The 17263-nt window shown below is 37.2% G+C and overlaps 3 protein-coding genes across 3 annotated transcripts; 2 read left to right on the top strand and 1 right to left on the bottom strand.

The window, feature by feature from the left end:
- The first annotated feature begins 1165 nt into the window (after window positions 1–1165).
- Window positions 1166–3075, top strand: LOC111370422 (uncharacterized protein At4g19900-like). Its single transcript, XM_022992114.1, has 2 exons — window positions 1166–2491; window positions 2922–3075. Exons 1-2 carry the CDS (start codon window positions 1281–1283, stop codon window positions 3073–3075), a joined length of 1365 nt encoding a protein of 454 aa, XP_022847882.1. The 5' UTR covers window positions 1166–1280.
- A 372-nt stretch (window positions 3076–3447) lies between these two features.
- On the top strand, window positions 3448–10513 carry LOC111370423 (uncharacterized protein At4g19900-like). The gene is made up of 3 exons (XM_022992115.1): window positions 3448–3600; window positions 9348–9542; window positions 10204–10513. Exons 1-3 carry the CDS (start codon window positions 3581–3583, stop codon window positions 10388–10390), a joined length of 402 nt encoding a protein of 133 aa, XP_022847883.1. The 5' UTR covers window positions 3448–3580; the 3' UTR covers window positions 10391–10513.
- Window positions 10514–11377: 864 nt separating this feature from the next.
- LOC111370421 (protein EXORDIUM-like 7) lies at window positions 11378–12606 on the bottom strand. The gene has a single exon (XM_022992113.1). The coding sequence runs from the start codon at window positions 12530–12532 to the stop codon at window positions 11525–11527; it is 1008 nt and encodes a 335-aa protein (XP_022847881.1). The 5' UTR covers window positions 12533–12606; the 3' UTR covers window positions 11378–11524.
- Window positions 12607–17263: the final 4657 nt, after the last annotated feature.

Below are 17263 nucleotides of genomic sequence, written 5' to 3'. Positions count from 1 at the left end.
TTTTAAGGGACGTTTCTTCGAACGGTGAAATTGCATTTTGTGATATTGTTATTATTGATAGCGTTATAAAATAATAGAACTCTAGATTTCCTCGTATTTGTAGAGGAATAGATAGCTTATCTTGGTATGATTAAAGTCCATTTCAAGATATAAATTTTTCATCACACAAAAATAAAAGAATAGCATTATAAAATGATAGAACTCTTGCTTTCCTCGTATTTGTAGAGGAATAGATAGCTTATCTTGGTATGACTAAAGTCCATTTTAAGATATAAATTTTTCATCACACAAAAATAAAAGAATAGCGTTATAAAATAATAGAACTCTTGCTTTCCTCGTATTTGTAGAGGAATGCATGATATCTTAAATAGCTTATTGATATGATTGAAGTTCATTTCAAGATATAAGTTTTTTATCAACGGGAAGGATGACAGAAAATGCCTGCCTCAATCCCCCTATTGCCATCCCTACAAATTGGGCATTGAATACCGATGATCGGACTAGTGTTGGAACTCACATTGTTTGTTTTAATCACAATCACATGGCTTGGTTATCTCACTAGACACAGTCTACTGCCCGTTCATCTGCTCAAGTCTAAGATTTTAATGTTGCAAACACTGCCTTTGATATACTTTGACTAAAGCCTGTTCTTGAAATTGAGAGATCCTCATTCATCACATTAAAATTTATCATGATAACATTAGCATTGCCTACTTATGTTCTAATCTAGTTTTCCATTCTCGAATGAAGCATATCGAGATTAATGTACACTTCATGAATGATAAAATTCAAAGTGGTTAACTTCATATATCTCCTATTGCCTCGTTTGTAAACTTGCATACGTCCTCATCCACTTCTTGTTTCCAGTTGCTATAGTCCAAGTGTGTCTTTAACAACCGCCCTCTCATACGGTATGTCAACGATAACATAATAAAATCTAATTTTGTTAGATGTACATAATTTTTGTACATAGAGATATCCACACTTTTCACGCGACGCAGGTCCCATCCCGTGTGAGAGGTGTGATTGTGTAAACACTATTTATAAAATTATGTACAAGTAGACTTTTCCATAAAATATATATCTGTTTTTGGCTCATATTTTTAGAATTATTTATAAATATTCAAATTATTTTTTGTTTACACATTTCAAAAGATTTACACGCCGTACCACTTCTCCGCCTTGGAGACAGGCTTCCAGTGGTATTTATCACGTGTTACGGTTGACGGTTAGAAACCTCAAAAACACTTCCCCACTGTACATTCCGCCACCACGCTCACATGCTACGGCACCTCCGCACACGGCGGCGGCCCCGCTATGGCGCCCATATCTGCGCCCTACTTGCCGCCATCCTTCTTCTCTTATCTGTTTCTCTCCTCCACAGCCGCCTCTCCTTCTTCAACTCCCAATCCCACCCCCAACACCGCCCTCTTTCCCAAGACTCCCTCTCCTTGAACCCGCTCCTCGATGACCTAGATTCCTACTCCCTCACCACCTCAAGATCCAATGACGATCGAATAGACGAGCTCGACGATGCCGCTTTAGACATCAACATTAACAACAATAACGATGAAGCAGAACCGGAAGACGAAGATGACGAAAGCAATCAAAATCAAAACTCTGGGGTCTCTTCTAATTACTTCTTCGATCCCATAACAGGCGTTGTACGGAGATCCTACAACAAACGTTCAATTGAAGAATGGGAAGACTACGTTCCGTTCAATTCAAAGCTTAGGTCAGATTTAGGTCTGGATAGTGATAATTCTAAGGCTGTCTATGGATCTGACGACATTTTAGTGGATGAAAAATTGCGTAATAAATTGAGTGAAGTTAAAAAAATGGAGGATGCTTTGTTATTGAAAGGATCGGTTTTAAGGGAAGGATGGGGGGAATGGTTTGATAAGAAGGGTGATTTCTTGAGGAGAGATCGGATGTTCAAGTCAAATATCGAGGTTTTAAATCCGTTGAATAATCCAATTTTGCAGGATCCTGATGGGGTGGGAATTACAGTATTGACTAGAGGCGATAAAATTATTCAAAAGAGTATTTTAAACGAATTTAAGAAAACCCCGTTCTTGGTTAAGAAGCCTCTGTCAATTTCTGACTCAAGAAAGGGAGATTTAGGTGAAAATTTTAATAGTGATGACAGGGAAATGAGGAGGGTGGAGAGAAAGACTTTGGGTAAAAATAATGGTAGCGGTGTGAAGAGTCGTGAGGGTTTAGAGAAAGTGATTTATGCGGATGGGAAGAGGTGGGGATATTATCCGGGTTTGGACGGGAGGTTGTCCTTTGGAGATTTTATGGAGGAATTTTTCAGGAGAGGGAGGTGTATGCTGAAGATTTTTATGGTCTGGAATTCGCCGGCTTGGATGTTTGGTGTTCGGCAGCAGAGAGGATTGGAGAGCCTTCTTTATCACAACAGAAATGCCTGTGTGGTGGTGTTCTCTGAGACAATTGAGCTGAATTTCTTCAATGGGTTTCTGAAAGATGGGTAATTTCTTGAATATGTTTTCTACATTTCTCTATTTAAGATTGTACCTTTTGTCTATAGATCTTCAAGTCTATGTGTCCATGTAAGGGTTTGCATATTTAAGCAATTTCAGTTGAACCATGGACCTTCAATATTACTGTAGACATTGTTTGTGTTGCTATGGCATTTTCATTCTATGAAGCAGCTTTCAATCATGTAGGATTTTTTGTTCTGATGTCTGATTATCTTAACTTTGATTGATATTAAAAGGATGAATAAGGGCAATAAGTCGTTGCTATGTGCAATCTGTTCATTATTGTTATTGCAAAAGATGAGCCTTAGATGTGTATTTGTGTCTCGTATTGGTTTGATAGGTTCCAACTTATGATCTGCTTTTGAATAATATGAAGTGAATGAATTTGAGGAGTATAGATTGTTGTGCTTTTTCCAGATTTAAGGTCGCTGTTGTGATGCCAAATCTAGATGAGTTGCTCAAGGATACGCCAACACACATATTTGCTTCTGTCTGGCATGAATGGAAGAAGACCAAGTACTATCCCACTCACTACAGTGAACTTGTCAGGCTTGCTGCTCTCTACAAGTAAGCAAGCAAAGAATGTTAGTGGGTGGTGTGGGGGGGGGGGGGGGGGGGGGGGGGGGGGGGGGGGGGGGGGGGGGGGGGGGGGGATTTTTTTAGCTGTATTGCATTGATTCACTTTGTATGTGTTCGTCATTGATCAGTTTTTGTGTTCTCTAGATATGGTGGAATCTATCTTGATTCTGACATCATAGTACTGAAGCCGTTGTCTTCACTCAATAATACAGTTGGCCTGGAGGATGAGCTCGCTGGAAGAACATTGAATGGTGCTGTGATGGCATTTAGAAAGCACAGGTACTTTAAAACTTCAAATCTGGGGGGGGGGGGATTTTTTTAGCTGTATTGCATTGATTCACTTTGTATGTGTTCGTCATTGATCAGTTTTTGTGTTCTCTAGATATGGTGGAATCTATCTTGATTCTGACATCATAGTACTGAAGCCGTTGTCTTCACTCAATAATACAGTTGGCCTGGAGGATGAGCTCGCTGGAAGAACATTGAATGGTGCTGTGATGGCATTTAGAAAGCACAGGTACTTTAAAACTTCAAATCTGCTTCCCTTGTTGGTTAACTATTTTTCTACTTCTCTGTAACAAAAATTGCTCCTATGTGTGCATGCTACCACAATTACAGATGTATAATTTGGGTCTGCCAGTTTTCTTTATACAGTTTTTATTTATTATTTTTTAATTTTTTCCCAAGTCGCTCAATCAGTATACCTTCGTTGTGATGGTTCAGTAACGAGGAAAATGAAAAAAAGTAGTATGCTCTTTCATCACCACCATTAAGTCTCCTAGGTCGCAGCCGATCTGTCCCGACAGTGGCCGCAAACCAGCACGGGCAGTGTGCTTCAGCAAGACGAAACAGCTTGTGACAGTGGACGTAGGCAGCTTTCCAGCATGGAAATGAGATTTTTCTAAGTCCAAACTAGCCATTTTGGGAGGAAAAATACAATGGCCTGTAGTCGGATGTTTTGGGGATGCAAGTGGGCAACTTGTACAACTTGTCCGCTTGTGCAACTTATGCCACTTGTCCCACTTGTGTCACTTGCAAGATAATGCCATGGTGGAAGCAAAATTCAAGTTGGCACTATGAAATTAACTTTCTCTGCTTGTAAGGAATATTCTAGAAATTTGCCACTTGATGCCAGCTAGCATGAGTTGGAAAGTTACTTACAACTTGCATTGGAAGTGTAGAGAATATGCAACTTGATCGAAGGAGGTTAATGCATCTTTCCACCAATGAGGACCTTTGGATCAAAATTTATTTTTGCCATTGATTTCAAGGCAACTTGCAAGGTTTTGCCTATAAATAGAGCTATAGTCTAATTTGTAAATCATATGGGGCGAAGTGAGTTTTATACTTTAAAAAGATTTTAAAGTTTTCCCTTTTATTTATATACAAAGAAAGTTCTCCCAACCTTACTTATTTTCTATATATTTCCTACTTCAAAATCCTTCATTCTAAATTGTTATAATTTAGCCTCGGTGGTTAAATTATTTGTGAGCGTGGAAAGACTGACTTAACATTTTCTCATGAGGAACGAGAATTGTTAAACGTTAAGGCCGCACGATTCTAGTTGTTCGAGGTGTAGCAAAACTAGGCTTGTGACAAGTGGTATCAAAGCGTCGTTTGTAGGCCATTATAATATCGGATTCTCAACAAACTGTTGATATTGAGGTTGAGATGGGGACGAGGTGCTGCCCCAATTGAAGTAAAGAAAACAAGAGGAAAAAGTAAGACTCAGGAGACAATTGCCGTGGAGGGTAAAATTGACCAAATCATCGCAAATCTGAGTAATTGGGTCGAATCTCTTGAAAATTCCTTTGAGGCGTTGGAGGGCCACGCTATTGAAAAGCTAGAAATCTCCAAACCAATGTCCAAGAGGCCATGGACACACGAGCATCGTTGGAAAATGATGTCCAAACGATGAAAGATGATGTGTAGGTTATGGTAGTCGGACAAGCCGCGGTGATGGACAATTTTGTCGTCTCCAAACCAAAGTCTGAGATATCGTTTGCGCCATGCAAGAACAAGTGAACCAATTGGCCATGATGATAGAAAGGATGAGCAAGGAGTTCGAGCAATACAACCAATCTACAACTTGCACAAGCAGAGGTGCCGCTTCAACTGTTGTTGCCCCAAGGATTGGGCACTCTAATCCTAAACATTATGATGGGTGACAAGATGCCAAAGACGTAGAAAACTTTCCATTACAAATGGAAGTTTATTTTGAAGGCATAAATCTTGTTGATGAAGCGACGACAGTTCGTACTGTTGCTACGTATCTTTTCGACACCGCATCTCTTTGGTGTGTCTGAAGCATGGGACGATTTCAAAAAGGAGCCAAGAGGGCAATTTTACCCGGAGAATGTTGTGTACGAAGTCCACAAGAAACTAACGGAATTTAAACAAAAAGGGGACAATTCGTGACTATGTAAAAGAATTCACAACCTTTATCCTTCAAATCTCGAGCATGCAGGAGGATGTCTTGCTATTCTATTTCTTAGATGGATGTACAACATAGGTGCGGCAAGAATTACAATGTCGTGGGGTAAAAAGCGTAGATGAGGCAATTGCGGTTGCTGAATCTTTAAAGGAGTACAGAGTCACAAGCAAGGACTTTCAAACTAACCAAAGAAAATATTGGCAACGACGGAGGTGATGTGAGAAAAGACAAGCAATGAAGTAAGTCAGATTGGAGGCCAAATCTCGAAGTTGATTACAAGCCCGATGGCAACAAGCAAGTTACTTGGCGCAAGGAGTATGATGACAAGAAGAGGGGTAATTTTGCTCCTCATAGTTGCTTCGTTTGCAAAGGGCTACATCTCATGCAAGATTGCCTAAGCTTGGATCTTTGGCATCCATCACGGAGACTCAATCGGAGGATTCCCACGACAAGGAGGGTGCAAGTCACATAGGTTCATTGCAACTTTTCAATGCTTTGAATGCCAAAACCGTTTCGGGGACGAATGGAGAAAAAGGGTTGATGTTCGTATTTACTGAATTAATGGATGGCAAACACGGGTATTAGTTGATACAGGAGCCACACACAATTTCATCACGGAGGATGAAGTACGGAGGTTAGGATTGAACGTTCACCATGGAGGTGGATTGTTAAGACGGTGAATGCAATCGCAAGGCTACTAACTGGAGTAGTTCAAGGGGCTAAACTACGGCTGGGTTTGTAGTATGGACCCGTTGATATTTTCCTGGCATTGATGGATGATTTCAAGCAAGTGTTGGGTTTGGAGTTCTTGAGGAAGGTTAGTGCAATTCTTGTGCCTTCCTTTGGTTCTATGTGCATTTTGGATGAGGGATCGTCATGCATGGTTCCTATTGTTTCCATGCGAACAGAAGTGGGACAACTTTCAGCTATGCAATTAGCAAAATGATGGATGAAAGGTGAGCAGACATTTATTGCCCAATCATCGGTTGCAGCCGAAGTCACTACTAATGATGATGATTTGTTGGATGTTATTGCCAAAGTCCTTGATGAAAATAAGGACGTTATGCCCGCGGAGTTGTCAAAAAAACTTTCGCCTAAGAGGAAAGTGGACCATCGCATCGAGTTGGAGACCTGTGCCAAATCTCCATTCATGGCACCCTATCGCATGGCACCCTCGAAGTTGAGGGAGCTTCGGAAACAATTAATGGAGGTTGTTGAGATGGAAATGATTAGATCATCCAAAGCACCCTACGGTGCCCTGATGTTCCAAAAGAAGTCGGATGGGACTCTGCGGATGTGTGTTGACTACCAAGGATTAAACAAGGTGACGATGAAAAACAAGTATCCTATTCCATTGATTGCAAATTTATTTGATCGGCTTGGTAGTGCTAAATTCTACACAAATGTTGATTTGCAAAAAGGCTATTATCAAGTTCGAATTGCAGGGGAAGGTGAGCCTAAAACTACATGTGTTACTCGGTATGATTCCTATGAATGGCTTGTCACGCCATTCGGTTTGACAAATGCCCCGGCCACATTTTGCACCTTGATAAACAAGATATTTTATCTATACTTGGATAAGTTCGTGGTGGTTTATCTTTATGATATTGTCATATATAGCAACATGTCGAAGAAACATGTTGAGCACTTGAAAATTATCTTCGAAGTGTTGTGGGAAAATGAGTTGTTCATCAAAAAGGAGAAATGTTCATTTGCCAAAGAAGAGGTGAATTTCTTGGGGCATATCATCGGATATGGTCGGTTGTGCATGGATGGAGCCAAAATAAAAGCAATCAATGAGTGGAACTACCCACTAAAGTGATTGAGTTGCGGTCTTTCCTTGAATTGGTGAATTACTATCAACGTTTCATTTAAGGCTACTTATGTAGAACGGCTCCATTAACTGACTTGCTTAAAAAGTCCCAAGGATGGGAATGGTTTGTGAAATTTCAAAGAGTCATCGGATATGGTCGGTTGTGCATGGATGGAGCCAAAATAAAAGCAATCAATGAGTGGAACTACCCACTAAAGTGATTGAGTTGTGGTCTTTCCTTGAATTGGTGAATTACTATCAACGTTTCATTTAAGGCTACTTATGTAGAACGGCTCCATTAACTGACTTGCTTAAAAAGTCCCAAGGATGGGAATGGTTTGTGAAATTTCAAAGAGTTTTGATGATTTAAAGGCTACGGTCACGACGGAGCTAGTGTTAGCATTGTGGGATTTCAACAAAAGCTTTGAAGTTCAAATGAATATATCGGATTTTGCCACTGGAGGTGTACTCATGCAAGAAGGTCATCCCATTGCCTTTGAAAGCCATAAGTTGAATAATACGGAGTGGCACTACAAGGTGCAGGAAAAAGAAATAACGGCGATTGTGCATTGCCTACGGGTATGGCGTTATTATTTTTTGGCTTCATACTTTCTAGCCAAATCTTTATGAACTTTGCGGTAGGCTTTAAATTGTTGAGGCAACACTTTAACAAGTACTTGATCTCCAATGAGAACATGCAACTTGATCAAAGGAGGTTAATGCAACTTGTCACCAATGAGGACCCCTGGATCAAAATTAATTTTCGCCATTGATTCCAATGCAACTTGCAAGGTTTTCGCCTATAAATAGAGATGTAGTCTCATTTGTAAATTATATAAAGTGAAGTGAGTTTATACTTTAGAGAGATTGTAAAGTTTTTTTTCTTTTATTTCTATATAAAGAAAGATCTCCAAACCTTATTTATTTTCCATATATTTCTTACTTCAAAATCCTCTACTCCAAGTTATTATAATTTAGCCTCATTGGTTAAATTATTTGTGAGAGTGAAAATGCATACCTAAATTTTCTCATGATGGACGGGAATTGTTGAAAGTTAAGGCCGCACTGTTCTAATTGTTCGGGTGTAACAAAACTAGGTCCGTGACAATTAGCATTGCATGTCTGCTGCAAATGGTGTTTTTGCCATTGAGTCTTATTCATGCTTACAGTTATATAATAGTTATTTTCTTTAAACCATTCTTTACTGAGATACCAATGTCATGGGAAGTTGGGATATGCATTGGCTTTTAATTTATATACCATTGTCACCCTTTTACTCTTTAAATGTGGGGTAAAAAGAACAGGAAAGGATTTTTTTTTGAATTGTTGTCATCTTTCACGCGATTTGTTCATTAAGACTAGCAATCATCAATTGTATATAAATAAATTTAATATATAATATGCCTTTCTGAAATAACATCTCTTAATGGTAAACAATCTTTTCTCTGGAGTTCTATGTGAGCAAGTACATTTTCCTTCTCTTTATTGCCGTTTAATTTAAGAGTTTGTTTGGAGAGGTCTTTCCAAGTGGAAAATGAATTTATTATTATTATATTTTATTTTTTTTGGGAGATTGTGTGGTTAAAAATTAGGGAAAGATTATGTGTCCCATGGAACGTGTGGTTGAAAATGATTTGGGGAAAAATGATTTCAAAAATTATTCTCAAACATGCTCTAAATGTCCTTGGTAAGTGTGAACAACCATTAAATTTGGAAGGAAATGCCATTGGTATTTTGTAAAACCAGCTTACTTTGGACAACTTAGAAGCAAAATAGATGTAGTAAGTGAAGCTGAACTTATGGCCAGGGGTGGTGACAAGATTAGGCCAAATTTTGCTGTGTTTTTTTTCTCTTTCCTTTTGGTGAGGGTGCTTAAATTTGAATTTTGGCAAAGTTTGGGAGGGCAAAGATTAGATTCTCACCAATTTCCTAGAAAATTACTGTTTTGTCTGGCAATTGCACAATAATTAGAAACTTCCTGCGCCCCCAATACTAACTCATGTCATATTCTCTCCAGTCCTTTCATTATGGAGTGCTTAACAGAGTTTTATGGATCATATGATGACACCCGTTTGAGGTTGAATGGGGCTGATCTTTTGACTAGAGTGGCTGACAAATTTTTGAGCAACAAGGATATTTCTGAAGCGAAGATGGATCTCCAGTTGCAGACGCAATCCCTTTTTTTCCCCATTAATCGCTCTAGTATTTCAAGGTATATTTTGATCTCTTCTTGGCATAGTGCTTCTTTATTCTAGGAGACGTATTCAGTGTTTTGGTGGTCGGAGAGCAACTATATCAGAAATTTGGTATTAAAATCGAAACTAACCGTGCAATAGAGTGTTTGGTGCATTTAACATTTCCATGGAAATTTAAAGTTAAATAAATGATTACAACGCATTTCTTTGACCAAATGTATATTTGAATTTGAAAATCAAATACGAGCACTTGGAAGTATTTATTGTTCAGAACAACTCGAGGGGATTCAGACCAGTTTCCTAATTCTACAATCGGAATCTCTTGAATCTACAAATAATGAATTTATTATGTCTAGCCCTTGAAACTTATGTCAATATATCTCTGAAGAAGTCTGTGTCAAGACGAGTTTTGGGCGAGTACAACCTATTTTCTGCTAATGGGGTACTATTGTGTTACAGTTGGATGCAATAGAATTGGAATATTTTCATATCTTCAGAACATTGAAGAATGGCATTAGAGCTGAACTAGAACATTTTCTTATACATTCATCAAATTCTTTAGGTTAATAGTTTGCTAATTGAGGTTCTATCCCATATTCTTGCATGTGCAATCTTGGTTTGAGTTCTTTCCTCTTGTTATCTCCGAAAGAGAGCTAATATCATATCCTTTATTGACAGATACTTCTATGCACCACAGACAGAAACTGAAAGACTTGAACAAGATGTTATGTTCAACATAATTCTAGACAAGTCAGTGACCTTTCATTTCTGGAACAGCTTAACCTCGGCTCTGATTCCAGAGCCCGACAGCCTTGTTTTCAGGCTTCTTAACCAGCATTGTATTCATTGCTCAGATATGTTGTAATACTTAGAATGATCCCTCTTTTTGACAAATTGTTGTCCAAAGGCATAACGTTTTCTTCTCATCAGACCTAGGAGATGTAATAGCCTCCCAAAATGGAAACTCCAAGAGTCGATCAAATGAATTGACAGATACTTCTATGCACCACAGACAGAAACTGAAAGACTTGAACAAGATGTTATGTTCAACATAATTCTAGACAAGTCAGTGACCTTTCATTTCTGGAACAGCTTAACCTCGGCTCTGATTCCAGAGCCCGACAGCCTTGTTTTCAGGCTTCTTAACCAGCATTGTATTCATTGCTCAGATATGTTGTAATACTTAGAATGATCCCTCTTTTTGACAAATTGTTGTCCAAAGGCATAACGTTTTCTTCTCATCAGACCTAGGAGATGTAATAGCCTCCAAAAATGGAAACTCCAAGAGTCGATCAAATGGGGCATCTGTACAGTATCAGTATGTATACATCTTTTTTCACTTCATCGGAAGGTTGTGTCACTTCCATTCCCTCTTTACATGTTTCAATGAACAACTTTATTGTTGCAAAGTAAGCTTTCCTTTATTGATTCGTCTTTTATTTTTTCTTAGATCAGACAACTCCCTTAACATCAAAGCAGAGTTAGAGCTGCCTTTGGAGTTTTGTAGAATTTGTGAGAAAATTTTATCAATTAAAATGGAACGAGTGCTGCATAAACTTGTTTCCTTTTTTTTGTAACCCAAGTCACTTTTTTCCGAAGATTGATATGCAGTTGAGGAATTGATGATGAAATCTGGTGAATTGCTTTCATTTTTGTACATTTACTAGAATAACACGACATGCGAGAATATTCCTGTGAACCCTTTTTTTTGTTTTTTGGAATATTGGGCCTATTGTTATTCTTAGAACACTTTTTGCTATTATCTTATCCTTTAGGCTAAAGTGATTGTTGCTTCCAGATGCTCGTGCACGTTTGGCATGCAGTAGTGGATCGTAGTGAACAATATAATAGATAATATTCAACTTATTCTTTTATTTAATATTACTTAGTATTATGTAATCTATATTACCAAACATATAATAACGAGAAGACAACACTTAGAAGAGAAATAATGACCAATATGTAGCAATTACACAATATTCAGTATGACTCCTACTTCCTAATCCAAGGCATTGGGTCCAAAGCATCTCCTTTTTACAGGGTTCCACACCCATTGCACCATGAACTTTCTTCCCTTCACTCCATTCAAATTGTACCCATTCCCCCAAGAGTCCTTGTACACAACTCCCACATAACCTCCACCTCCACCAGTCCCATACACACCTAAACACAAATCAGCTATTTCAGTAGGAGCAGTCGGGTCATCCCCGGCGTACCACGCATTAACGAGTGGGTTGCTTGATACTTCTGCTAACTCATGTGCGATCACACTGATCATTCCATCTGTGCCCACATCACCATTGGGTGCACTCATTATATTGTTGCCCCCATTAGTGCGCGGTGGTGGCCTCCCCGAGTATGTGGGCCAAGCGAAGGGATAGGCACACATGCCAGGGCATTGAGTGCCACTATGGCCAATCCACGCATAAGGAACAGTCACCCCAACAACAGATGGGAATGTGAAATAATGGAAACCACAAACTGCCCTACAAAAATCTTGAACTTGTACATCATCAGAAGTCAGTATCAAATACAGTCCATTATGATAATTGAGAGGCAATGTTCCTGGATAGACCGTAACCGCATTTTTGATAACAGATTGCATCGATAATCGACTAAGATACCTACCGTGAGAGTACTTAAAGTCATAAAATTCACCAGAGAGATTGATGTTATTGGTGATATTCGAGCCTGTTTGATCGGTGTACAGCCTTACTGTGCGCCACCAATCAGCCACGGATGGATATGGTGCCGGAAAAGAAAAAGAGTGAAGGAAATCCCTTATGGTAGATTGATGTTTTGGGTTCCATCTGCCATACCATATAATGTAAAGATCGATAGAAGATGCAAGAACTGGCCCCATGTGGTATTCAAGATTCACAAGATCAGATGATCCTTCAAAGTTCTTTGCTTCATTGTATTGCTGGTTTTGGCTGAATGAAAAGGCCAGAATTGAAAAGAAAGATATAGATAATAATATGACATGAAAATGCAGCAGATTTTGCATTTTTTACAAGTAAGGATGATACTAACTGTTTCAAGAACTTGTGTCTTATAAGAGAATTGCGAAGGAATAATAGGATTCTTCCATTCTTTGTAGTGTAGTAAAGCACAGCATGTTACCATAATTTCATTTTCATCATTACCTACTTTTAATTGAGGACCATGTTACACTTTTTTCTTTATTCCATTTCAAAGAGTTAAAAAATGTTTTTAGTCTAACTAACCTTCTAAAGTATGCTCCACCCATATAGACAACCTTTGTTTTGTATTATTACTATAATGTGTGTTGAAAATGGCCTTATTCTATGTATATTTTTGCCATAATCCGTGTCCTCTTGTGTTAGGGTCGAAATTCTTCGATGATTGATATTTGTAGATTAAGATATAACACTAGTAATTAAATAATCTTGAGATGCAATGTATTTTGACTTAAATATGAATGGAAGTAAATGTTAAGTCTTGTTGCGATAATTAATCTCTCATGAATAAATTAGTGTGATAAATGATTCTACAACAGTTATATATCCTTATTAGCAACGAATTTCTTATTAGATATGAAGAGAATTATAAGTTTTAAGTGATTGATATGCATATAAGAAGGAGGTAATCAACAAGAAGTATGGTCGAGTTATAGCGGAGTTGCTAATTTGGTTACTCATCTTCAATTTGGTGCAATACTCAATTTCTATTTTCTTGCAAATCTCATCACTCATCTTCAATTTTGTGCAGTTAGTCACTCAACTTTGATTTGCTTGCGGTCACTCAGTTTCTGTTTTCTTGCAAATATCGTTATTCATCTTCAGTTTGGTACAGTTAGTCACTCAACTTTGATTTGCTTGCATGTCTAGTCACTTTGTCCCCGTGTCGTCAATTCAAGTAACGTAATATGCTAACATAACTAATGGATAACTAACGTGTAACAACATATGTTAGATTCATATGATTTTTCATGAAGTGTTTGTTCTAAGATAGGTGATTTCTTGTATAAGGTGGACATACATGTCAGCTACCCTTTAATTTTAACGTCCAATCGACATATTATGGTTAAACTGAGGGCGAAATAGATGGACTGATCATATTTCCAAGCAAATTATAGTCGGATGATTTGATTGTACCAAATTAAAGATAAATGACCCTAATGCAACTATGCTCAAAGTCAAGTGACCTTCAATGCATTTAACCAAAAAAGGTTATGGTTAATGATTTATTAATTTACTTTTTGTTCCATAGATATTTTTTTTTAAAGTCCAACTACATGTTCCCTCCCTCCATTTGTAAATGTCAAATCAACAAAAAATGTGGGTGGGGGAGTCAAAACTAAAGTCTTAATAGCTGATGATGTGAAGCAAAGCATGTTATACCTTTTGCTAATATTTCTTCTTTTCGGCAATGTTCTTTTCTCATCTCTAAAACTTTGACCATTAATTTAAGAGAAAGCTGTGTTTACTTAGGTAATTCCATTACATGGCTTACAACACGGTTGTTAAAAGGTACAAAACTGATCATTCTCCCGCATTTTGCGCATTTATTTGTATGACTTTTAATCAATTTTAACAATGATTTCCTTGTGCGGTACCCTCCAACAAAGATTGATCACTTTCAATCGTGGTCCATGACGATTTCATTGTGCATTAATTTTTATGACTTTTAATCAACTTATCTTATGGTAATCGCTAGTAACATGTTATATAAATTCATTTGTGTATAAAGTTTTGATGAACCTCAATATTTGAATTAAATTTAGTATCTATCAATGAATTAATGTGACATGTCACAGTTGAAGATTTAAGATTAATCACTTAATGTCGTCGACCTGAAAAATCTCAACTCGAGCCAAAGGACGACAATGAATAAGAGAATGAAACTCGTGTAGCTCATTAATAGAGAGAATAGGAGTGACGTGGTGCACCATCTCGAGTATTTCAATAAAATTTGTCATTGTTATACTTCCCGAGTTGACAGCTTAGCTCTCGCTTATGCTGGTTCTGCATTTTATTTCTAATGAGAATTATTGATTAAAATCGGCGAGTGACGTTTGTGGAATAAAATGGAAATAAAGGGCAAGTTTTGGCCTATGCAGAGGCATGCAGTCGCATTGGGTGCATGCACGGCCTTTTTGCATGCATTTACACTATGCGATCGCATAGTGATAAAAAATAGCCGTTGATGACCATTTTAATTCAAATTTTGGTGGCTTTTTGTTATAACTTTGGCACAATGTTGTGGGAACTGGTCAAGGCCTATAGGTGATCAATGTTCAATGTCATATAATGAAAAACACTTGATATCAAAATTTATTTCCACAAAACAAAGATCAAAATCTTGTTCTATTCTATATTCAAAGTTCCTCCCTTGTGATTGGTGTTAATCTTCTTCAAAGTTTGATAATATCCTGCAAACCATTTGTCAAGATCCCTTGAAGCATCTAATTTCAATTCGAGAGGGAGCAAATATCTTTTGAGGACAACGATACCGTGTTTGAACCTTCATCTTTTTGTTAATTTCTTGATTTTATAATTTGTTTCTTCTCCATTCTCTTTCTTGGTTGTGAAATATTTCCATCAATTTCAAGCGATATTTTTGCACAATGGAGAACGAGACCACTACGGCGACAATCATATTGATGAATCAAGATCTTGTTAGACTAGATTGCTTTGATGGCACCAATTTTACGAGATGACAAGACAAATTGAAGTTTCTACTAATGGCGTTGAAGATATTTTAAATTCTTGACCCAAAATTGGCGTCGCATCTGGAACCAACAAATGGAGAAACTGAAGCCACAAAAGCAGAAAGAAAAAAGTGCCAAGAGGATGAATTCATATATCGTGGCCATATTCTCAACACGCTATCTGAAAGGTTGTATGATCTCTACACCAATACTTCTTTCGCAAAGGAAATTTAGAATGCATTAGAGAGTAAGTACAAAGTCGAAGAGGAAGGTGCTAAGAAATTTTTTATTTCAAAGTACTTTGTTTTTAAATTTATTGAAAATATTCCCCTTCTTCCCCAAATTCATGAACTACAAGTGCTTGTCAAGAAATTGAAGGCTATCAAACTTGAGATCCCATAAACTTTTTAAGTGGGAGCAATTATTGCAAAACTACGGGGACTTGGAATGGATAACAAAAGAAGATCATGCATAGTTCCGAATATTATTCTTTGGAACAATTGTAGAAACATCTTCGAATCGAGGAGGAGTCTAGGGCAAGTGATAAGAATGATAATTCTTATGAAGACACTTCAAAGGCCAATGTCGTGGAAACGATCGAGTCTTCTAAATCCTACAAGAGAAAGCCTTCAAGGAACTTTAACAAGTCCAATAAAAAGACCAAAGGCGGATGTTTCGTGTGTGGAAAACCTAGAAATTATGCGAAGGAATGTTGACACCGGAAAAGAAACAACTCCAAAGGAAAGGTGAACTCCATCAAAGAAGAAAATATTGTGAGCACCATAAGAGAGATCAATGCTATCAAATGAAAGATTCCCGATTGGTGGTATGATACATGTGTCATATAACAAATCATTATTTAAAATATATTATGAAGTTGATAGAGATCAAAAGATTCAAATGGTAACGAAGTCCACTCCAAGGTGGTTGGAAAAGGAAATGTAGAAATTATCTTCACTTTCGGCAAGATCGTCACTTTGAAAAACGTGCTACATGTCCCCGACATGAATAGAACTTAGTTAGTGGTAATCTTTTAGGAAAATTGGGCATCAAATATGTTTATGAGTCCAGTAGACTTGTATTGTCCCTAAGCGAAATTTGTTGGAAAAGACTATTCGTATGAAAGAATGGACAAATTATGTACCATTGACAAGTTTAACCATACATTTTCAATAAAATAATATTACAAATAAATCTAAAACTTTTCTTTATTTTTCAATCCCACAATCTTCATCAATGATTCAAAATATTATCCCAAATACATTTTTGACAAAAAAAAAAAAAAAAGGGACTCAAACAAGCTTTGGTCAAACTGTGATAGAGAAATATAGGGTTTTGTTGAATAATTTTCTAGATGATTTCTGTACTTTGAGGGGAAATATGATAGTGGGATTGGGGGTAGCAGGTAGGTGGGGGTGGTGTTGAAGATGAAAATAATTTTTTTTTTAATTTTTTTTTTTTAGTTTTTAACTGGGACTCATTTCCACTTTTTAAAAATATTGGGACTATGATTGCAATTAATACTTTATCTTTTTTCTTCTTTTCTTTTTGTTTATTTAAAAATGGGGGTAAATTCATCATTTTATAAGGTTTTATGGAGCAAAGTGATGAAAAATGTTGTATTCCATAAGGTTTGGTTGATTTAGGAGGATTTTACGCCAAAATAAAATATTATGAGGTATTACGCAAAACAAGCAATCATTAGGTTATTATCGTGCAAATTATTCTTTTATAATTTTATCCCTATTTACTGCACTTAATGACTAAACTAATTGAATTGGACGGTATGGTGTATTTCACAAGGTTTGGGCCATTTAGGGGATTTTTGTATCAAAATGAATGGATATGAGGTATTTCAATCAAGGCAAAGATCAAGAAAATTTTGTTCCCATTACCCACGTAAGAACACAAAAAAACATGTTGAAATCACTTCAAGTATACCTAAGCAAGTTGCTGATATATTCTGTAAATAAAGGTGGCTAGAGCATCTCTAAGAGGCTCTTCAAATATGAGATGTTTTCTATTTTAAAAAATCGATCGTTAAAATTATCTTTCAACAGACTC

This window comes from Olea europaea, chromosome 21 (genome assembly GCF_002742605.1).
Source record: "Olea europaea var. sylvestris chromosome 21, O_europaea_v1, whole genome shotgun sequence".
NCBI classification, from domain to species: Eukaryota; Viridiplantae; Streptophyta; class Magnoliopsida; order Lamiales; family Oleaceae; genus Olea; species Olea europaea.
Note: the sequence above shows the minus strand (reverse complement) of the source record. Positions and strands in the feature narration are given on the sequence as shown.